This window comes from Puntigrus tetrazona, chromosome 25 (assembly GCF_018831695.1).
Source record: "Puntigrus tetrazona isolate hp1 chromosome 25, ASM1883169v1, whole genome shotgun sequence".
NCBI lineage: Eukaryota > Metazoa > Chordata > Actinopteri > Cypriniformes > Cyprinidae > Puntigrus > Puntigrus tetrazona.
The window spans coordinates 6,697,605-6,721,612 of NC_056723.1; the positions used below are offsets into that span (position 1 = coordinate 6,697,605).

A 24,008-nucleotide genomic window follows, 5' to 3' on the forward strand; every position below is an offset into this window, starting at 1 on the left:
AGTGTGTCCTTTTATTCAGTCAATCAGCCTTCGGTAGAATTCTGTCCTTTCGGACCCTTAATTTACATGCAGCAAAGTCAAACTAATCTGCTAAGGGATTAAATTGCAGAGGCGTGTGGGCCTGCACATCAAACTCTGTCTGTTTCACAAGAACACCGGGATGTCTCGCTCTCCTCTCACAGTTGATCCCCCCCCTCTCCTCTCCCCACATGCCTCTTATGGGTTTAATCGCTGCTGTTTGCAGAGCGGAAATCTTCTACTGAATGAACAGCACATCTGTGCTCTAGCAGGGGTCAGGCTAGGAGATTTATGTCAGGTCAGACCTACACATGTCTTAATCGACGGCATTCCGAATCCCTGCAGCAAATTCCCATAAAAGGTAAATTCTCATTGAATATCGGGGAAGTATTATGGATTTCAAACCCATATTATCAGACCATAGAAATGTATAGAATGTTTTTGCTGCCTGCTGTACATTTTTCTGTTGTATCAGGCAGTGCTTTGGTCTCGTACAGTATGCGGCGAATTGTTGTGTCTGTGAAAATTGTTTGGAGGATGAATGTGGCTAGTGGTGAACTCGCGTTCCTCCTATCCATCATCCATTCCATTGTTCAGACCTAGTCACCTTATTAAGCTCCGGAGACTCTATGTACGGCAAAAGAGAGGGAGAGAAATGAGAAGAAAGCAGATTTAGAGAAAGAGAGAGAGAGGGATTCATTGAAAGAGAGACTGGGGCAAGCAGAGGGACAGACTTTAGAGGACACTTGAGCTTAACATTGACTCAGACGGGAGGATGAAGAGTAACAGGGATGACAGCAAATTGTTCTCTCTCTTTCTCTCTCTTGTTATTGTACCAGTTCAGTAAAGCTTTAAGTGAGCACACACTCTACAGTATGTACTGTTCCATCTAACTGCTCTGAGATTCTAAGATTCAAACAATTCTAAAGACTCTGAGGTTCTAAAAAGAATTTAGAATGCAAGTGATTCCAAACATTAAAATTTTCTAAATATTCCAAATGATCTTTAGCATTCCAAGATTCTAAACATTTGAAGATTACAAAATTCAGCATCATAGAATTTAATATTTATGGATTTATAGATTCTGAAGATTCTAATGATTTTAAGAATTCTGAAGATTCGGGTTATAAAAATGTGCAGTTTAAGATTCTAAAGATTTGAAGGTTCATAGTTAAGGATTCTCAGTTGATTCCATTGATCCAACATGCCTCATAGGTTTAGCATGGATCCAAAGATTCTAAAGGTTCATAGTTTCAAAGTTTCAGGTTTTAAAGGACTGAAAGGATTTAAACAGATTGATTAAAAGATTCATGGATTCAAATATTGAAATCGCAGATTCTAACAGAGATTCTAAAGCTATAGAGTAGATTCTAAGCATTCATAGTTTGAAAGATTCACAGGTAATAAAAATTCTGAACTGATAAATTTAATCTAAATTAATATAATTAGAGATTTATAATTTAGATGTTTTGATTTAAAATTGTAAAGATCTGATGTTTTATCACTTTAAAAATGAGATTCGTAATATTATCCAGAGTGACTAGTTATTGGGTAGACTGAATGACTAGTTAACTTAATTAGGCCAGTTTTGGGTTTCCCTGACTGTGATCTGGTGTGTATTTGGAGAGCATTCAAGAAGTCAAGTTCTTGTTCCAAAATAATTGGAGTGCAACAGAATAGAACAGAACGTAGGGATCTAGGGGTGTGTTTTGCGAGTTGGCCTATTTTTAGCTTGACACACTGTCTTAAAAACGCAACGCTCATGACAAACGATGAGACTCATGTTTGACAGATACAAAGATGGAGAGGTGGGAGAGCCAGAGAGAGAGAGAGACAGACTTTAGAGGACACTTGAGCTTAACATTGTGACACAGACAGGAGGATGAAGACTTACAGGGCCGACACTGAACCTGTCTGTTTCTCTTTTGCTGTCTCTCTCTCGTTCCAGTTCACTTGGGATTTCTAGAGCACAGATGTGTGCTGAGCTGCCATGTGTGCCCTTCCGCTCCTCTGCTCTGACATTATTAATATCATATTTGTATGATATTTTCTGCCAGAGCATCATGTGACGATGGGACAGTAATTCTCACAGAGGCTTCATGTGCCAGGATTAGATCTGCACAAAGTGGGTCAGTCTCTGCAGAGACCCAGCACAGCGTGCAAAGGAGTCTATACACACACACACACACACTAGGATGCTAGAAGCATGTGAACCTGAGGGCTCGTCTCACCTCTCTCCAAGCGAAATCTACCCATGGTAGCCTAGAACTAGAGCAGATAAGGGCTGAGTAGTCATGCATTACAGATGTTTAACTTACTGGGTGAATCAAAATGAACAGTAAACACTCATATAAACACAATAGAGAAGCCTTCCTATAGCTGTAGTTTAGCAGTTAGCATATTAGCCTGAATACATTGAGTCAACAATCTCACTCCCAATGCTTCCTGACTATTTATGGTTTTTAAAGATGAGAGCGTGTTGCACATCCTGTCTATGTTAGCATCTGGCTAATTTAGCTAGCTTCTTATATGCATTTACACTTAAATACTGTAGAACTGGATGCATTTCCTTTGGTCTACAGGCTACAGTTTTCGGAATATGAGCTGCGGTTTTTAGTCTTGGTTCACAGTAAATGCAGCTCTGACATTATCTGACTTTATCTGTGCATCTGCTTTGAGTTTAGTAAGATGGTTGGCAAATGTTGTGGTTTTAAATGCATGCTGTAAGAGATCTAAACTTGTTGAAGCAAATAAGATCTTATGATCCAGCTGTTGTTAACAGAGCAGTCTTCCTGCGGTTTTGCCGCCAAAATAAAAGCTAGATGATTACTGTTTGAATTTGTTTTGGAATTCATAAGAAAGCAGTAAATAATTGTATTATGTATTTTATCTTTACATTATAGTGTAAAATAAACATACTGTTGTTTAATAAATCATATAATAATATTATTTATCTTTTAGAAAATTGAAGTGCAATATTTAACTAGTAAAAAAAAAAACTAATAATAATAATAATAATAATAGGTCTAGGTATTGGGGTTTATTCATCCCTTTTTGATACTTGTATATTTCTATCATAAATTGCATATAAATGTGCATATTGTCACTTTATGTTTTACTTGGAAGTGCATAATGACATTTGCTAGCAGCAAATATAGAGACTTAATCAAAAACATCCAGACGCTGTTACATTTTACAGTGTTTTTACAGTTTGTTTATTTCAGCATCTCTTGTGAAGGCAGTGCCCATCGGCTGACCCTGTGGCCCGCTGCCTAGTGGTTTAATCAGCTCCTGAAGTTTGCTGGGCACAGGCTGGCATCTGAAACTTCATGTAGAAAGCCTTCTTGTCTAGCAGTTCTAGGTCAAGCTGATGCCATTAACCTCAGTAACAGGAGAGAGTGAGAGAGATGGGAAAGAGTAGAATGCTCTGGGAAGCTGATATCTAATGTTTGAACGTGTGAAAAGAGAAGGGTCCTGTTTCCACTGTATGTGCAAATATTTCTTTTTATTCTTTTTTTGTGCATGCATGAGCCTGAGCCTGTGTGTGTGGACGGTTGAATATTCATTAGCTCAGTGAGAGGTTTTATTCATAGTCAGTAATCAGCTGCTCGGCTCTAATCCACTCACAAGAGTTCAGTCACTCAGTGCCAGCTCTCTCACACACACACACACACACACACACACACACACACATACATACACATCTAAGCTGTAATTGCCACTCTATTCAAAACTTTTGAATGCACATGGGTTTTGTAGGGACAAAATATTATCACGTTTATATATGAAATATGAGTGACAGTTAGGTTTAGGGTTAGAAAATATCTAACTATTTGTACAAACTGTGTGTGTGTGTGTGTGTGTGTGTGTGTGTGTGTGTGTGTGTGTGTGTGTGTGTGAAGCAGCTCAGTGTCATCAGGATTCAGGTTGTCGACACTGCTGATCAGAGATGTTCTGAGATAGATAAGCTGGTAGAGACTGACTCAGTGACATCTCTCTCTCACACACACACACACACACACACATATACTCACACGCACTCTCTCTCTTCAATGTTATCACATACCTTTTCCAATATGCATTCTTACCCTGCATTAAAGTCATTTGTAATGTTACAAAAGATTTCGGTTTCAAATAAATGCTGAATGATCTATTTAGGAAAGAAACCTGCAAAAATGTGTGTAAGTGTACATTTTCACAAAGACAGGAGTAATGATGCTGAAAATCTGGCTTTGAAATCACAAGAATACATTGAAAAAAAACATAAAAAAATCATAATAGTAATATATATATATATTTATATATATATATATATATATTTTCTATAATTAATATATATATTTATTTATTTTTTTTTTTATTATTTTTTTTAACAAATAAATGCAGCCTTGGTGAGCATAAGAAACATCTTTCATTAAATTAAAATGAAAAGTCATAGAAAAAAAACTTAAACAGTTTTGAATGCTATAGTGTAATTGTCTTAGATTCCAGATAGATGTCCAAATTTTCAAAAATATTCTCTGTTGATTGCAGTATAAGGATTTAGTCATTTTTAAAGATGCAGTATTTCAAAATTTAAGATTCAATAGAATTTTTTTTTTTTTTTTTTTTTTTAAATACCTTAAAGAAACCTTGGATTGCATATCGGATAGGATCATTTTAAAAATGTTTTAATATTCTAAATTGATTCAAAAAGTAGTGCATTTCTACTATTATTTGATATCTACTATATAGAATTTACATAGACGTATAGAGTCTACTTTCTACTATAATTGTAATCCTAGAATCTGTACAAAACCCCAAGTCTCAAGACATTTTACACAGTAGTCACATTATGTAACCTCAGCACAGATCGACACACAGCAGTTCCTTGTTAGCCTTCATTGTGTGTAACGTGTTTTGTGTAAACTGTAGTCACATGGCACTCACACACAGAGAGGTGTGCTGCTCTCAAAACTGTGGACACAGAGTTATCTTGCCGTGACTTATTTTAACAAGATAAAAAGATAAGAAACAACTTTCGGCGACTCGTTACTTCTGCCACCTACACACAAAATTATTTGTAAAGGCATTTTTTTTTTTTTTTCATTTTTGATGGATAAATGCTAAAGAAAATCGACTATTAAAAATTAAGTTTTAGTTATATTAATGCACTTGTTTAATCATTTTTATGCAGTTTAAACCTGATAGCACTTTGGTGTCATATTTCTATTCTTGTTCAACCAGGCATACATTATATAAGAATTTGGGCGTGCTTAAAAAAAACAAAAAAACAATTTGTACCTTTCAGTAGACGAGACACAGCGCTCGTGTCTGTCTGTCTGTCTCTATCTGAGCAAGAACACACAGTACAGAGAGCAGAAGAGAGGGCTTATTGTTAGAGCAGTTAAAGACACTGCTTGGACAATGCTGTCTCTCTGGACTGTCTCTCACACTGGTCCTTTGCTCTGATTCACACAGTAGATAGATGCTCTTTCACACAGAAATCTTCACACACACACACACACACACACAACAGATTTGAAGCTGTTGTTTAAATGGGAAAGTTCAAGAAGTTCCACAAAGCTGTCGGCATGCTCTTTTGTCAATTAATATTTTATTTACTCATCGTGGAAATGGTTTAGCGTTTGTATGGAATGTATATGTGTGTGTTTTTAGAGACTTGGCTGGTGAATGATGACGTCAATATAATTCATGATTTAAAAAGTGAGTGGAGGGACTGAATTATTAAACGCTCCAAAGATGGCCTTGAGCCATGTTTTGTCCTGCTGGTGATTCATGTAAAGTAAAACGTTAACACTATTTTTGTTTCATTTAAAGGCATTTTTGGGTCCATTTTTATTTTTTTGGGGTCAATTTTTCAAATTGTTTGTAAATAAAAAAATATATACCTGAAATATTCTTTTGAAGGACTAAAATAACTCAAACTAATTAAACTAATTTTAGTGGATCTAATGTTTGCATTCATCCTCTGGCCTTTTCTGAATTTCCAAAATTCCAAGAATATTAATGTTATATTTCGGTCAGCGCACACATAAATGAGCACATTCTCTGTACTCTTTGCTTTTGAAATCAAAGGTTATCAAACCACAACGTCTGATCATGTTATTTTAAAATCTGAATGAAGAGTAAAGCTTACACCATCTATATTTTGTTCTGTTTTTTCGCACACTCTATATATATCTATATATCTATACTCTATATATATATATATATATATAAAAAGTAAAAGAGGAAGTTTGTTTTCTTGGAACACCACTGTGGAAAAGTACGCCACTAAAACAAACACGTCTCTTGTGGGACTTACTCGCCCCCTCTCTTACTTTTCTCTCTCTCACTCTGTCCTTGGTTCATGATGTTCTGTCAGACTTGGTTGACACAGAGTGGATGGGGAAACAATTACTGGGTCTATAGAGAATGGTGATTGGTTAAGTTAGTTAATTATTGTCTTGAAGACTTACTGACGCTGTTGAACAGGCTGGTTTTATTCATAATTTAGTTTCACTTAACCTCTCTTTGTGTAGAAGTTATTTTTGATAGCGTGAGCATGTGTCATATGAGCGCTGTGTTGGATAGAAACCCTTGACATGTTTCTTCCTCTTTTCTTCACTTCACTCTAGGGGTGCAAATATTTACTCTGACAACAATTTGTTTAGGTTATAATTGCATCTTTAAATCATAGTGATATAGCACTAATATTAATAGAAATTAAAAAAGCTTTTGTTTTTTGTTTACACAATATATGTGTACTGTGTATTTATTATGTTTATATATAAATACACACAAGCAGTATATATTTTGAAAATATTTTATACATATAAATATTCTTATTTTATATTATATTGAAATATTTAATACGTAAACAACATTTTTCCTAAATATATACGTGTTGTAAACAGATTTTTATTTTGAATGCAATTAATCGTTTTACAGCACTAATTATATAATTAACTGTATTTATTCATTCTCTCTTATTGTATTAGTCAAATTTTCTTGAAATGAAAATTTTGATCCTAGACTGCATTTAAAACAAACGTTGCAAACAAATAAGAACTATAGTAGTTAAAGTCTGTTATTGTGTGTCTTTCAGATATCTGGTCCCTGGGTGTGATCCTCTACATGTTAGTTTGTGGACACCCACCCTTTCAAGAGGCCAATGACAGCGAGACCCTCATCATGATCATGGACTGTCGCTATACTGTGCCAAACCACATCTCTCCACAATGCAAAGAGTACGTATGTCAACTGAGCTTTGCTATTTTTTTTTTTTCCTCAGACACACACAACTAATAAACAGATTTTTCAGATTTAATCCAGAAACCTGGAGGCTATTGTGCATTTATACACTGCTATTTAATTTTTTTTTTAAGCAAAATTGCTAAAGATATAAGGTTTGATAACACTTTTTGTTTTATTCATTCATTTTTCATACTGCACTGGCATTTATTTTCTTCTTTAAAGCATGAACCACACTACGTTTAAGATTTATGACCAAAAATGTCATCTTAAGCAAATTTGCTTCTGACATAAACTTGTTTTAATGCATTTACCAGGAAACACGACGGAAATAGATGTAGAAATAGAAATAGATGAAGTTGATGTCTAAATAGTCTTCAGCATTATAGTAGTTGGGCATTATGTAACAAGTTTTATTAAATCTGCTGAGTGTTTTCTTCAGGGTCAGCAGATGTCATATATCAATGGTCTTTTCTTTCCATGCTGGTGCTCTTCACTATTTCTGGAAACGAGTATAACCAAGGACATGACCCTGTTAAAACCCTTTCCACAAAAACCTGATCTGATGCATGGCCACGAAAACATGCTTAAGTAAATAGACTAGTTTTTTAAGATGTCCTTGACAGCCGTGTGCCGTTGGAACACAGTGTTTTGTTGTGCTGTTTTTATTTCTCTGAGAACTGGCAGGATGTATTCTCTCAAGCACCACTCCCTCGCACTTCAGTTTGTACCACTTCCACGCTAAACTTCATACCTACATGTAGACCGGAGCCTATCTGAACATAATGTACTTTTATTTGTTTACACCCACTTGTACCAGCCAATCACGGGATGTGTTTCTTTAAATGACGCTTGAGCAAGCCAGTCAGGCTTCTGCTTGGATGTACAAATGTTCATGGACATTAGATTTAGGAGCAAGTTATGACAAACACACAGAATTTCCATCCTTAAGCCAGGTGACGGATAATTAAAGTAACAGGTCATGGCAACTCCCTAATTTTTGTTTTTTTCATAAGGGCTTTAACCAGATGTTCCAGACTGATTAGATGCACTTGACTACTTAACTAAGCTTTAGTATATTATTTGAATCATAACGTTGTAATGCTCTTAAGAAGGCTTGGGCACGATTTGGAATTTGGATTTGAATTGAAGTAGTCACACAAATATTTACAACAATACATAATTGCATGATTAATTTTTGACTAATTATGACTAAAACTTCAGAGAAATGTCTATATGATCAAGTCAAGTATTTTTTTTAAAAAACACTAAAAAATACAAAATATCCACCACATTGTTTTTACTTAACTATATCAAAAATAATATCAAAAGCAATTTGGGGCAACTTCTGATATATACTGTAATTTTCTATAGCACACTGAAAACATTTAATAAATATGACATTTTATTTTATCGTCACTGTCATTCATGCTGGGGAAAAAAATTTATGTATGACTAAAAGCACAAATTTCTTCTAATTTTATTTGTGTAGAATTGTTAACATTCTCCATTCAGTTCTAAATGGCGCACAAGCCTGCTTTTAAGTGTGTTCACTGCAGCTCTAAAGTGACCAGATTTTTACACAAGGCTGCCTTTTGTCAGAGTGAAGTTATTTTTAAGTGGGTTTATTCCAGGCTATTTGTAGTCAGAACATCCCCAAAGCAACAGCTCTCAGGCTTGAGTTTAGGTCTGAATCAGTCAATTGTGCAAGAGTGTGTGTACGAGTGTGTGTTAGACATCTGGGCTTGGCTGCACAGCCAAACATAGTGACTGGGTCACATGGTCTCCACCACAATCAAAAGCTTCCTTTTTAATAGGAGTTTTCTTAGAGGAGTACACTTGTGTCTTCAGGCAGACTTTCATCTTGCTGTTCATCTTTTTTCCCGCCTTTCTTCCTCGTGGCTATTTAAGGTCCTGAGGTTAAACACACAGAGAGACTCTGCTGATGTTCAAGGGCAATGGAGCATGTGGGATTATAAACACAAATACTCAAATAACACACCTCGAGAGGGAAAACATCTCCCCCTGCTGGCCATCTGTGTGAGATGCACCTTTCAAAAACGTGTGCCAGTACCGCAGTGAAATAAAACACTCAAATGCCTTGAATAAACAAGCTGGGTGCAGTGCATTCACACATACACGCACAAGCTTGGATGGCAAGAGTTCCAACCAATTCCGTATTCTTTCCGTTCGCCTCACTGAAGCACCAATTCTCTGCAGGTGCTCATGAATATTAATCAGCAGAAAGATAAGCACTTCCTTTTCATTCAGTCTCCTCTGACGGCAAGATGCGCCTGTGCAATCATCGCCTGTCAGCTAGGCCGAGAATATTTATTAAGATTGCTAGAAAAGGAAAGTATGAAAATTGCAACTAGAGTGAGACCGAAATGAAGTGAGATGGAGGCTAGAGTGATGAAGGGTGACAAAATCAAGCCTATTTGTGAAGATGGGATATTTCTTTCTTTTTTTCCCCGACAGAAGGTCATGTCTGATGTTCTCATTCTGCTCTGGTAAAAAAACGAATAACAATTTCTCATCATGCTCTCCCTTTCATTTTCCCTTTTTCTTATCAGTTTGATTTCACGTATGCTGCAGAGGGATCCGGCCAAACGAGCATCTCTGACTGAGATAGAGGGCCACCCTTGGTTGCAGGGTGTCGACCCTTCACCTGCTGGGCACACAGCCGCCCCCCTCACCTCCCACCGCAGTTTGTTACCCGAGGAGCACGAGTTCATCCTGCAGGCCATGACTAGTGGTAGCATTGCTGACCGAGACGCCATCCAAGAGTGGGTATCTCTCTATTCTTCTTGGATATTTTCTTTGGTCTCAGATTAGCTTGGCCTCTTCAGAGTTGCCAGTTGTTAATACAAATGCATATTTTGTGATAGAGCACTGGAGGCTGACCGATATAACCACATCACAGCCACGTATTACTTGCTGGGAGAACGGCTCCTTCGAGAAAAGCAAGAGCAGTCAAGTCTCTCTCCTGAACAAAGACATACACAGTAAGTTCCAGGATTTTTAAACGTATTTGAATCTGACAGTGTTTTATCCTCAGGTGGTAGAGATGATCTTAAAACTTAACCCTGGTTACACAGGTTCCTAATACTGATTACTGTTTTTGGCTCTGTTACAGGAGACCAATGTCAGAACCACTGGACTTGGTGAGCCAAGTCCCCCGGACTGATACACTAAGAGGAACACCTCTAGGTCCCTTAGTGCCTCTCAGTTCTCTGTCTTCCGGCTATGTCCGACGTGGTGTGAGTGAATCTGGGGACCTGCTGGCTCCCAAATCCAACCGTCATGACAACTCCTTCAGTGACTTTTGTAGCACAGCTCCCTGCTTGAGCCTCGGTCTGCGCCCTCTACCTCCGGACCAACCTACTGTCAAGAGCCTTGGAGCCTTACAGCAGATCTGCGAGGAAGAAGAGGATGAGGATGATGAAAATGAGCAGAAAAGAGATGAGACTAAGCTTGAGGTGGCACAAGGTAAATTGGATCCTCTTCCTTCGACGGATCTCTCGTCGAAACCTTCTAGAACATCTTTGCAATCAGAGATTCAGAGGAGAACTGGGAGGCCATCTTGTAAAGTGATGGGAAACTGTGAAACTCTGGCTGAAGAGGAGGAACTTGAGGAAGGGACAGAAATTCCGAAAAAGCAGAAGAAGCCTTCGGAATCAGTATCTAACATCACTTCTGACACCATTGAACATCAAGGACAGAAGCCCCCAAATACTGAAACCCATGTGGAAAAGGTAAACCACACAGAGCAACCAGGTAGAGGACGGGACAAGGGTGTTTTCACCCAACCTACTTTGTCTTTAGATGAGCAAGAAGGAAAACCGATACAAGGTCCAAATATAGATGAACCTCAACCACCTCCCAGACTAGATGTTGTTCAGTGCTGCTGGGGACAGCGTGAACCTTCAAAGGACATGCTAGAAAACAATAATAACACCCTAGCCAAATCTCGACTGCTTGAAGTTGGGGTGGTGTCAACCCCTTGTGGTTCCCCGAGGTCCCTGCCAAGGAACCACTGTGTGGACCTGGGTCCCGATGGGGTGGAGATGCGCAAGACCATGGGTGAAGTCGAGAAACCTGAGGAGGTACAACCTAAACCTCAGAAAGGCCTCCAGGGAACCAGGGACACAAACACTGACCCTGCTATCCGGTCTGATCCCAGCAAGGTCAAGAACGTCAACTTGCGAGAACGTCTACTGCAGTTCCCTCTCTGTGAGAAAGCCTTGTCCTTCAACATCCAGCCCACTTCTAAAGAGAAGCTCCTCCCATTTGCACAGTACAACTGCTGCCATGTGTTGTAGAGGTTGTATCTCTGGATCAAAGAACAAACTGATATCAACCCGAAACCCTTCAACCTCTACAACTCTGGAGTTGTTCAGACAATGAAAGAAAAAGTGTGTTTTCACCTCATACTGTAACCTCAGAGGTGCTTTTCCACACAATCTACTTAATGTATATCTTTTTCTTTCCTTACCCAGCATTCCTTGCTGCTTTCCTGTAAAACAGTTAACCTCTTGGCAATGCTGTGTATACGAACACCTGTATCTACTGACACTGCTCACTATATTCTGTGCTATCTCAGAGACTTTGATTAGAACTATTGTATGTCTTGCTAGCGTAGGAGCTTTAATTCAATAACTTGTCATTTTGCACTGCAATATCTTTACCACAATAAGAGTTCCACCGAGTTTAGTCATATCACTAAGCGAGCGGGTGAAGACCATGCTTCACGCAACACATAATAAGACCATACAACAACAGACAATAAACAATCACAACAGTGGATGTTTAGATTTAAGAACAGTCGGTGTAGTAATCCTGACAAGGTTTTGGTTTTCGTTTGACTTATTTTTGCAGGCAACTGTGAGGCAGTGGTCTTTACTTAGAACTTTTAGGAAGTTGCATGCTGTGGCATTGTTGTTGTTCCCACACCACTGTCTCATGCTAGCATGTTTGCTAGCATCTTTTTCTTCTTAGGCAGTGGGGCAGGAGGCAGAACACTTTGCCACATTGATACAGTGAACAGTGACAGTTTGGGAGCATGGTTATGAGAGCATGCTAAATTAGAACAGCTTAGCATTGCATTAGCATTTTGTGAGCAGGGAAATGACCAGGGAAAGATGCTAAGTATATCTGTATATTTTGGAGAAAAAAAAAAAAAAAAAACAAAAACAAGAAGAGGGCTCAAACAGAGATTATTCTGAGAGATTACAATAGGAGACTTTGTGAAATGGACATGCTACACAAAACAGAAGACTGGTCTTCCTGGAGCTATATTTTGGAGTTTGTTTTAAAACTGCTAATTCTTGGAAATATTATAAAGCTTTTATCAAGTATTAGAGAGTTATCAAGGGTTTTTTGGAAAGATGGTGACAAAGACTTTTTTTTTTTTTTTTTTTTTTTTTTTTTTTACATAAGGAGATATGCGATGGAGATTAATTACATAACATTTGATTTTTTTTTTTGTTTAATCATCTGCCTCTGGGTGCATCTTTAACATATGTTGTAAGGGGATAAGCTGTTTGAAATATCCAGCCATGTACAGTGTATATATTCTTTTGGACATATTATGCTGTTGGTATGATGTTGTATTTTGACCCTTGCACAGTATACATACCAAACATTTCAGCCCTTCCATTTTAGATCTTATTCAGTGAACGTAGCAGTTTGATGACACTAGTTTGTTGACTGACAAAAAAGTCATGTAGTTTCTTGTGTCATAGTTGTAAATACATTTGGAGAGCTGTATGCTAACATAACGCTAAATAGCGTAGATGAGCCTAGCTTAAAATCCAGCCTTCGTATGTTGCAATGGCATGAGCAAAGCTAGCGGTTACTGTTGTTTTTACCTCCTAAACAGCCTAAACACATCACATAATCATTTAGATAGCAAATGTGACTGTGGTTACTGTTACTTTGGTACTCTAAAAGACATCAAAGCTATTCAGTCACTTCACATGTTCATAATTTTCTGTGCTATACATTGTGCACTTTGAATTACTTTTTTTTTTTTTTTTTTTTCGGTCACATACTGTAGCCAATGGAAGTGCAAATGTCAAATACACTTATTTTTCTTTATGAAATCTTGGACCACAGATAAGCTTGACCAAATACACAAGAATAGATCATGTAAGAGGTGCTTTACGAAGAGATAGCAAGAAATATAGGCTTATATAGACAAATTACATATCCATAACTTCTGGGATTCAAATCTTCATTCCCATTCTATGTTTAATCACGCAACAGCCATTCTGGCCTGATGATGATTTGATCATGATTTGTTAGTACAACCTTCTGGACCAATCAGAGGGCAGAGTGATATGTACGCAAAGCCAGACATGCACTATATTTTCGTAATCAGCATTTTATTTTCTTCCTATTTTGATGTTTCTCATTTGACATGGGTCTCCATCCTTCAAAGCATCTGTAATCGCTTTACAGCGAAAGTCGGATTTGGGTTTGTCTATAGTCCCATTGACCCTTACTAAAACTGACTGTGTCTCAATGAGATTAATTTATTTTTATATTTATTTATTAAAACTGATTAAACTGCCACTTGTGTTGTCCTATTCATTTGATTAGAATTAGAGCACTAGACCGCCCTGGTCTTCATGTGTGGCTGTTTATTGTATGATGTTTTGTTTTTCTCAGTTTAAAGCCATTTGAATATTTATTAGCAGTTTCTTCAAGGCCACTTACATCACTTAACATTTACATAAGATATTCCGTGAAGCAAGTGTTGGGTGGTTATTCATACCAGCAACCATCGCTTTTGATGAAATGTAAAAATACAGTGAAGAAAAAAGTTAAAATCGTCACAATAAAAAAAAATGATGTAAAAACAAATATACAAACAAAACAAGAAAACATTAATTGAGCTATTCCATAATGATTGTGGTGAACTTCTGTTTTAAATACAGCAACATACATCACCTTGTTTAGCTTCTATCATAATTTTATCATTGACCTTAATCTCTTTTCAGTAGTTTTCAAAAAGGTACCGTTGCACTGACAAAAACAATGATTAACTTGGGCTGACACTCCCTGTAAACTATAAAAGCTGTCTTTGGTACACTGTGCCATATGGTATATTAACAAGCTAAATACGACTTTATAGCCAAGCACCGCCCTTCTTGCGATTGTCTCTATGGAAATAGTCTTTGGTTACTCTTCCGTTTAGGCTTTCAAAGGGATTTTATCCTCCACGCGAGACCGCATGATCTTCTGTAATACAGAAAATTATATTTAATGACATTTCTGGTTATGTAAACAGACCTTAACGTACATTAGGTTTAAAATAATATGTTGATTAATCACATGATACCTTATCTTTGATTAGGAACAAGATAAAATTTTGCAATGAAGTGATAATGATGCAATAAATGCAATTTATTTTTATTAAAGTTGGAAAATAATTAAAAATGACAGGCCATTTCTTTATGGCTGCTCTTGCTAATGGCTAAATTAGCATAATGGTTACTGTTACACTTTTTTGCTTCACCTTTGTATATAGATAAAGACTTTATATGTTATACAGCTTGATAAACAAAATACTAGCATGCTAAAATGCTAAGCTAACATGAGTAACTGAAGTTACCTGTTTTTTAAGTGCTTGCATGGAGTGATACTCGATTTGTTCTCGTTTGATTCGGACCCAATCCGGTTCATCAGGGATCATGAAGGCCAAAATCATCTTCACCACGATCAGGACATGCTAGAAGAAAAAAACAGCGTAAGAAACAATTAAGCCACAATACTAATTCACAAAGAGCATACCAGCTAATTCTCTCCAGATAAATGCAATTACAGGTTGAAGATTTGAAGATGAGTTGAAGATTTAATGTTAGGTGCATTCAAAACACAACCTTTCCAATACTTGAACACTCCATTAGTCACATTGATTTTAAGGGATAGTTCTCCAAAAGTATAAATTAGCTGATATTATGTAGAACGCAAAAGGAGAATCTTGATGTTTCTGTCATGATGAAATACATTTTTTATGTTATTTTTTTTAAGCTTGTGGTTGCTACTTTCATTTTTGGACAGACTATTTTCCAAGGCTGTTCAAATCATCTCTAACCTCCACAATGACAGCAATGACGAGAACTTTGCTGCTGCTGAGACCGGCGTCCTCTGTGAGTTCCTTCACACGCGGCGACAGAAGCAGCAGCCAACAGTTAGACATGACCGAGATGAAACTCAGCACCTCAAACGCAGTCTTTAAAAAGCGACAAAGGTACACATTAGAACTCACGGTATCCCAGTAAACCGTTTAAAGCGTCCACATATCAGATCATCCAGATCACACAATCTGACCTGCCATACGCCCATGTCGGCCACAGGGGCGGAAAAGGGCTTGTTGAAGAGCTTGCAGAGCTTGTAGGCGTCTGTACGGATCTCTGTGAGGTTGTTGAGCAGTAACAGAGGGGCAGTAAGAGGATAAACACAAGAGAAAAGGCTCAAGTAGCCAAACTGAACCAGCAGCTCGATGTACTCAGCAAACAGCCCCTGAAGAAGAACAACATTGAGAATTTAAGGAAAATATGATTCTTGTATACGTGATATTTAAGCTTATTTGATTGCTACTCACTGGGAAAGTCGGCAGACTGCCCTGAGCTTGGAGGTGGTCCACCTCTGGATCATCTTCCTTCAGGTTCCTGTCTGCAGATGTGAGGAAACGGTCCACCAGGAAAGGAACCACCACCTCAGTGAACTGATTCACCATTTGAGTCACGATCAGAAGAGAGGAAAGCCTCTGGGGAGGGGATCACGGATATTACGGTGAGATATAAATCTTAGGCTTATATGTGAGAGCGGTTTCTGTCGAAATTCCCACCTTGCGCAAAAGAGGCATGTCCTCCTTGAAGAAGGCAATGTGGAACAGCACGGCAAAGTTGTTGAAAAAGGTGAACTGAATGAGAGTGGGAGAGATAAGGCACATGAGACATTTTGTTTAGTATTACAGTCCTGCAGAACATTCTCGTCTAGACATATACAGGTATCAGGATTTTAAATACACTTGAGAGCATTGAGGTAAAACAGGATGGTGGGGCATATATAGATAGATATATAATTATTAAACTCACCACAAGGACTTTGGTGGTATGATGATAGTCAAAAGATGATTCCTCCCTATGATTTTCTAAAAGATGAGAGTTTCAAATTGTATTAAATTAAAATGATTTAAAAATGTATTTATGATTATAAATGATGATGAAGACATTAATAACTAATAAGTATTTTATACATAAAAAGAATTATAACACTAGGTATATATTTACGAGGGGGTATATATTTATTTATGTAGGTATATGTGTATTAATATGTGTGTGTGTTAATAAACAAATTGTGTGCTCCTCATTTGGGATATTTATATCACCTAATATATTTTTGTTCAATAATATTTTTCTTTTGTATTTACAATAGTTATGCAATAATTATGATCTTTTTGTCCCATTGAAAATAAAAAATTTTTTACAAATATTTTTCAATTTATGCAGTATTTCAGATGAAAATAGCCACTAGGCCTTTAAAATCCTTTTTTTTAAATGCAGATTAGCACCTTGTGTGAGCAAAATAGAGAAAAAACACTAGTTGCCTGTATATGACTCTATAGACAGGCTTGTTGATTTTAGACATAATTGTTCATGTTTATTAGGTGGACTTAAATGTGTATTTAGGCATTCTCAAAGCCTACTTTTTGTCAAGGTTTATTTATCTTGTGCATTATTTTCATATAGGTTATCATATAGGTCATTATATGGGTTTTTGCATTATTATTAGCAGAGTCCACCGTGAACATCAAAAGCATTTTGTTACACAAAACATTAAAACCCCAAAAAAGAAATGTATTATCAGAGCCTAATCCTTCTGGGTCTGATCTGATTTCAACCTCTTATTTCAGTTTCCTGACATATTTTTGATTATATGGTTTTAGCCATACCAGTTCATCTGAGTGTGTATAATTGTGTATGTGTGTGTGTGTGAGTGTGTGTGTAAGTGGATTGTATCTGTCCTCGCTGTGTATTTTCATTTTACACAGTTGTTATGTTACAGCAAAATCTCTTTAAGAAAAGCGTACGATTAAATTTCATATTTAATTTAATTGTTGTTTCTTTTGCTGACATAGCATTATAAAAGTCCTAGGCGCACGTGTCGCAATGCTGATTGTTTCTATAGCAACCAGAACTGAAGACCGTGAATGTGTCTATTTTTTTTAGCTTTGTTAAATTTTTTTCGTGTGTTCACATACCAAGTGTCATAAAAGTCACAGAGTTTCATACAATTCCGGTGACGCTATTATTAAAAAAAAAATTAAATGTCAAATTCTCCAGTCAGAATGAAAATAATGCTTTCATGATATGATTTTCGATATCTTGTGTAGTTTTGCATCTCTCAACATTATAAGCAATAATTATATTTTTACCTGCTTCTGTTAGCTGCAAGGCCACGTTGCGATATATGTTCCCCAGCACATTAGTGTAGACAATATGGGCTATAGAAGGCAGATATGCCAAGGCCGCTGTGAAGTATGATCCAGATGCTTTGTGCCAGTTTGAGGCCAGGCGCTCAAAGAAGTAGAAACCTGCCATCCCCATGACCACCAGACCCAAAAACACCCCGACCACAGGCAATGACACCAGACCTATCCTAAGCCTCCTCTTCCATTCGGGAAACAGTGGCTCCAGTCTGCCCGTGACCGGATTGGTGCCCAGTTCTCCATGGAAACCTGGTCTGGGCTCCTGAAATTGTTCAGCTAAATTGAAAGTGCCCCAGCGATAGGATAAAGCAGCGCTCCTCCTCTTCCACAGCTCCATGAATATGGTGGACCACAGCATGCTGAAGACCGCCTGCACCATGTAGGAGCTGACTGAAGGCTGGTCATCGTCGTCCTTTGGCGCTGCCGGCACACTCTCAGTTGTATTTCCACTGGAGAAGTTTGCACTGGGGAGGAAAAACGTGATGAGGAGGCCTAGGATGGCTGGAGGAAACAATGACAAAGTGTAGAAGTCCAGGAAGCTGAAATAATAGGCTATAGTGCCACCAAAATAAGCGTGGATGGAGTCTGTAGAGAGAAAGAATGGTTTATTAGTTTTATAGCAATAAAATATTTTTTTATAATATTTCATAATATATATATATATATATATATATATATATATATATATATATATATATATATATATATATATATAAAATATATATATATATATATATATATATATATATATATATATATATAAAATATATATTTTATTTTTATATTATTTTATATATCATTTATATACACAAACTGTGTATCTATCTATTGTATTTTATATTGTTAATATCTGATTTCATTTAAAGGCATAAAATGTAAGGAAATGTTTCTGTGTGTCAGAATTTTTTACTTTAATGGAACAGGAATAACCCCCAAAAAATACTTTTTTTCGCGAAAGCGCCGACTTCCGGCTTCTTGGCGCTCTCGCGTGAAAAAACGGAAGTCCGACATTTACGTTATATTTTGAACGTAAATAACTATATAACTAGAAATATTTTTATTACAAAATTCCATCGAGCAGCTTCAAAGCACATGTGATAACTCCCCGAAGTTAGTTTTACGTCGCAGTACGTGTGGATATATCCGATTTACGGAGCTTCAAAATAATGGCCGCTATCCACCAGCGTTACCATGCTTGGATACATTTAAGAAAAAAAAAAAAAACTCTTGACTGTGTTCGTCTGAAAGAAGAAAGTCATATACATCTAGGATGGCTTGGGGGTGAGTAAAATATGCTGTAATTTTTTATTTTGGGGTGAACTATTCATTTGAGTTCCTTGCTTCAACAAGTTGTCTTGTTTTAGAGATGCACTGATGTTTTGTCCAATAATCGGTATCAGACGATAATTATTTGCACTAATGTTGGCCGATTGTTTAAAAACTTCAACAGAAATACTTCTTTTGTCAAATCATGTGCTGTTCAAGCTACAGCAATACCACATTAACGCTGGTTTTATTTGATTCATCTGGTTCAAGTCAGATGAGATTGCATTGATTTGGTTTCTCTGAAGTTATAACACGAAAACCACATGATGGGACACCAGAGGGTATGTTGAAAAAAAACATTACTTTAATGAAATGTATTATGTCTCATATAATCACTCTGTAAGTCTTCTCCACCGAAAGAAAGATGTTATTTACTTTCACGTTTGAATAAATCTGTTATCAATGTTTTTTTTATGGAAAATATCTTGTGTTTATACAGTCAAAAGTGTGTTTTTATATATATATATATATATATATATATATATATATATATATATATATATATGTGTGTGTGTGTGTGTGTGTGTGTGTGTGTGTGTGTGTGTGTGTGTGTGCCTAAAAACAGGTGTCACTCCACAGTCAAATCAATTTTATAATACATTTATGACTTCTAGTCATATTACTTCATAAAGTTTTATTAGTGCCTCCACGATGGCCATTAAAATGAATTAAATGGTGCTGAACAAAAGATAATTATGTAATATTTAAATCCACGCTTAGTTAAGTGATGTGAATGTGTGTGTGTGTGTGTGTGTGTGTGTGTGTGTGTGTGTGTGTGTGTGTGTGTGTGTGTTCTTGTACCTAAAGGCTGCCCCCACAGACTCTTTTGAGAGTACCACTGCTTCCCCAGAGCCGAGAGCAGCTTCTGCTCATGAAGAGGGGTGATGTTACGAATCACGCCTGCTTTCTCCAGTTTCTGTACTGCAGCACAGATAGAGAGAGACACAGGACATTCTCGTATTAGGTTTTAACTATAGAAATACCATTAGGAGTCTAGGTGGTATGCAGTGACTAAGCAGTTCAGAGAGAGAGAGAGAGAGAGAGAGGAGAGCGGAGCCTAAAGGATACTCTTGGAACTGCATGCTATATAAATAGTGTACTAGCATATCGTTTACTACATACATACTACGTTGAATGAAATGTATTATGTCTGCCGTTTCAAGCATAGTATATTATTTAAAAACATTTCCAGTGCATGAAAATATGTGCATATTTTACCCATCCTTCTGCAAGCTGCAAAAAAAGTATTAGTGTAACATAGTATGCTAATTTTGAGCCAGTTGAAAATAAATATCATTATCTTCAAATCATATTTAATGCTAAAAGCATTACATTTTGTCAGTCCAGTCAGATAAATCCAGAAGTTAAAATTGTTAAAACTTCCCGTTACTTCTACGTATACATACAGATGCTCTCTCTGGCCTTCAGCTTTCCTTTGGGGGCTGGGATTCCTGGGATACGCTGGTCCTCCTTGGCTCTCATGGAGTCCATTTCATGTTTGACAATGAACTGCCTCTCGGCCAGCGTCAGGAACTGCTGCATGTTGTCTGGAGAAACAGTGAAGTATCAATGAACTTTAGGCTAATAGCATTAGCCGTCTGCTAACGTTTGCATGCGATACGAACACTTGTGGGTTGTATTTTTGCATCTGTTTGCGTGCCAGCAACTGGTGTATTGTCGTACCACATACTTTCGTCGTCACCAGCGAAGTATAAACTTTTAGTGCATAGTATAAATATGCAAATTGAGATGGAGCCCTATTATTTAATTGATCAAATATTCACCAATGTTGCAAAAGTTGTTGCGGTCCTCAAAGGAGAAGGCGGTCATGTTTCCATCCTGGTAGGTTTTGCAGAGACCCAGGTCCTCGGTCACTCTTAATAGGGTACAGCGAGGGGCAGCCACAACTATCATGTCCCCTTTCATGTCCTCGCCAGGGTGAACTAACAGCTGAGCCCCTAAAACACAGCAGGGTTTTAAATGTTTGTTTAATATTACTACTACTGCTAATAATGTTATTAATATTATTAGTGTTCTAACCTCCGGCCTTCACAGGTGCAGATATCACAGACATGATCCACTGTTTGGTGATGGGCTGGATGTTCTCAGACAGCTGAATCAGAACCAGAGGCTCTATGTGGCTGGAGATACAGCAGGGGCAGCTGACCCGGGACCAGGAGCTGGGTCCTGTCACCTTGGCCGGGGCTGAAAGTCCCTCTTGAGGCTCCTTCTGGGACGTCATGGTGTCCCTGTGGAACTGTAACTCATGACACAGTACGTACGTTTTTATATATATATATATATATTTTTTTAAAGCATCTCACTTTGTTCTTCATTATACTATGTATTTAATAGTCTGCCGATTCTGATGGGTAAATAACATGACTTGCATTTATTTAAATTTTTTGGTTAATTTTTATTATTTATTTATTTCATATTACAATAACTAGTAAAAAAAGCAGTTTATTAACTTTATATTTTTATCTACGTTTTTTTCTCTTATTTATTTTCGCTGTTGTCAAGAAAAGAAGAGCAGTTGTTTGTTGGCAGGACAACAAAGAAAATATATATTTTTTTATATCTTTTATACTTTTTAATTGTATTAGATTTTATTATATTGAAAATACAACTTTTTATTTAAAATTTATACAATTAAAAATTTATTTAAAAAAGTTTTATTTTACATCAAAGTCAATATTGCTATAATAATGTGACAAAATAACTTTTTTTATATAGCATTAATTGTTAGATAGCAGAAAAGGTCCTCTTAGGCCCTTATCATTTGCATAAACTACTGGTAATTACGTTTTTTAATTGTATTATAAAAAATATTGAACGTTTACTAAAAAAAACAACAACAGGATTTGTGCCTCCAAGGTTTATAAAGACTGACCCCCAACATTAAACTCCAAATTAAAGAAGGAACCGAATAGAAACAAAACACACATCAATAGTTCATTCAAATGACCTCCTGTAAATGCAAACACCCGAGCAAGTTATCAGATATCTGGCTGTTTGAAAGAGAATAGACAAGCTCATACTAAACAAAACACCTTTGTACAATATCCACACAAACATCATGTACTGAACTACATAATTCCAGCCAATGCAGAGCTTCAGGTCCTCGAGTGAGACGTAGCACTGAACACTGAAAGCTCAAAGTGCTGTCAAATAAGGGCACAGACACAGCCTTTGTTTACAATGCCAAAATGGCAAAAGTTGTACTTTAAACTCAAACGAGAGTGAAACTAAAACACAAACAGGAAGTGAACGGGTTACAGAATGCAAGAGTAAACCTGTAAATGGAAAGTAAACAGTTTTGCAGGCTACCTGTCAAAGCCAGGGACCTTCTTCTGTCGGAGCGCTCGAGTTTTGTTGATGTCCCCACCCCCTCCAGTACGCTGTGTAGAACAAACTGAAGTGTGAAAAACTGAAAGTCAGACTGTACGGCACACTTCTAGGACGGGTTGTTGACCACACTCACCCTGTTCAGTGCCAACCTATTCGCTGGAAAAAAGAGGAATGCAGATGAACGTCTCTCCTCCCAGCCTTTAGGGTGTGGATGCACATTTTCATTTTTTTCTGATAGTGGATGCTCTTCTGCAGTATGAGCTCATCTGGGTCCTACTGCCCGCCATGTTTGTTTTTTGAAAATAGCGTATGGCTGGTCTGCAGGATACTTTACGAATAAAGTTTATGCCATATATGAAATGAAATAAAAAGAATGCATATAATACTGTTTTTATATATATTTTATATATATATATATATATATAAGTATAATGTAAAATGTATTATAAATATCATTCATATTAATATTTTATTATAATTATATATATAAAATAATAATATTAAAATACACCATGTAACAACTAAAATATTTTATTTTATTTTTTTAGTTAACACTAGAAACATCTTTACTTTAATTCGCTTTGACACCAAATAACACAGATGTGACATTAAATTTACATTTTTATTCTGCAAATGATTACATTACTGATATCCTGTAAATGTGTTTGCTCATTTTTACAACTTGTGAATCATCGGGCAGTTTTCATTAATATTATTTTGACAGTAATACCGCTGAGTGGGTGGAGACATAAAGGTGGATGAACAGGATTGACCGCTTTGTGAATACATTCATTCAAATGACTAGAAGAGCTCATGTTTCTCTAAAGAAACAGTTGGCAAGCCTTTATGTACATAAACTGTATATTTCTTATATAAATCATTTTCATTGTTCAGGAGTTTGGGGTCAGTAAAACTTTAAAAAAGAATGCATTTTAGATGAGCAAAGAAAAAAAAATACAGTAAAAACATTTGTTTATTTTTAAAAAATCTAATAAAAGCAGTTTTTAAAATATTCGAACAGGATTAATGATGATTAATCGCATCCAAAATAAAAGTTTTTGTTTACATAATGTCAATGTCAGATTTATTTTTATAGAACCATGGGTTGACCAATGTACTGTACAATAAAAACAATTTTAAAAAGACAGTACAGAATAATTGATAAGTTCTCATTGATAAAAGCAAAATCGAAAAAAGGTAGGTTTTCAGTATTTGTTTAAAAACAGATGGTGAAGGTGCAGTTTTGAGACCGCAGCTCAGAAAGCGCATTACTCTCTGGTTGGATGACCAGAGAGAGACAAGAGGGGCCGGTGTTTAATCAACGGCACAGACCGTATAGTGATTTAAACGGTAAGAGGAGACTTTTCAAATTAGCTTGATGGTGCACAGGCAGTCAGGGCAGAGAACGTAAACATGGTGTAATATGATCCCAACTTTTGGTACTTAGGCTTAAAAGCCTAAAAGGCAGGATAGGGCTGACTGGCCAATCAGTAGATACAGTAGTCTTAATGTAATAAAATGTACTAAATGTAATAAAAGCATGAATTTAGAAGCTGAAAAAAGCAGGAGTTAACCA

The 24,008-nt window shown here is 36.7% G+C and overlaps 2 protein-coding genes across 5 annotated transcripts in view; one reads left to right on the plus strand and one right to left on the minus strand.

Annotated features, from left to right (window-relative positions):
* snrkb (SNF related kinase b) overlaps positions 1 to 13,830 on the plus strand; it is a 25,027-nt gene extending 11,197 nt beyond the window's left edge. For both annotated transcript variants that reach the window (XM_043228322.1, XM_043228321.1), the window contains exons 3-6: positions 7,109 to 7,250; positions 9,828 to 10,040; positions 10,143 to 10,259; positions 10,391 to 13,830. In XM_043228322.1, coding sequence (XP_043084257.1) covers positions 7,109 to 7,250; positions 9,828 to 10,040; positions 10,143 to 10,259; positions 10,391 to 11,576 — 1,658 coding nt within the window. In that variant the 3' untranslated portion in view covers positions 11,577 to 13,830. The remainder of the gene's footprint in view (positions 1 to 7,108; positions 7,251 to 9,827; positions 10,041 to 10,142; positions 10,260 to 10,390) is intronic.
* A 96-nt stretch (positions 13,831 to 13,926) lies between these two features.
* ano10b (anoctamin 10b) lies at positions 13,927 to 22,655 on the minus strand. Of its 3 annotated transcripts, none has more exons than XM_043228326.1 (14): positions 22,566 to 22,655; positions 22,412 to 22,482; positions 21,122 to 21,330; positions 20,866 to 21,039; positions 20,488 to 20,628; positions 19,883 to 20,002; positions 17,702 to 18,340; positions 16,362 to 16,417; positions 16,112 to 16,186; positions 15,866 to 16,030; positions 15,592 to 15,783; positions 15,356 to 15,493; positions 14,873 to 14,989; positions 13,927 to 14,499 (listed from the first exon to the last, which is right to left on the minus strand). In XM_043228326.1, exons 3-14 carry the CDS (start codon positions 21,321 to 21,323, stop codon positions 14,452 to 14,454), a joined length of 2,067 nt encoding a protein of 688 aa, XP_043084261.1. In that variant the 5' UTR covers positions 21,324 to 21,330; positions 22,412 to 22,482; positions 22,566 to 22,655; the 3' UTR covers positions 13,927 to 14,451. The 3 variants fall into 3 exon arrangements, with proteins under 3 accessions (XP_043084261.1, XP_043084259.1, XP_043084260.1); XM_043228324.1 differs by having other exon boundaries at positions 21,122 to 21,338; positions 22,566 to 22,630; XM_043228325.1 differs by having other exon boundaries at positions 21,122 to 21,344; positions 22,566 to 22,583.
* Positions 22,656 to 24,008: the final 1,353 nt, after the last annotated feature.

What these genes read in the sequence shown, in the direction of transcription:
- ano10b (XM_043228326.1), bottom strand. Translation starts at nt 21,323, where the DNA reads ATGACGTCCCAGAAGGAGCCTCAAGAGGGACTTTCAGCCCCGGCCAAG. An exon ending in TCTGTGGGGGCAGCCTTTAG is followed by an intron (nt 18,341 to 19,882) that starts GTACAAGAACAC and finishes TTCTCTCTACAG; the next exon opens with ACTCCATCCACGCTTATTTT. An exon ending in ATACCACCAAAGTCCTTGTG is followed by an intron (nt 16,187 to 16,361) that starts GTGAGTTTAATA and finishes ACTCTCATTCAG; the next exon opens with TTCACCTTTTTCAACAACTT.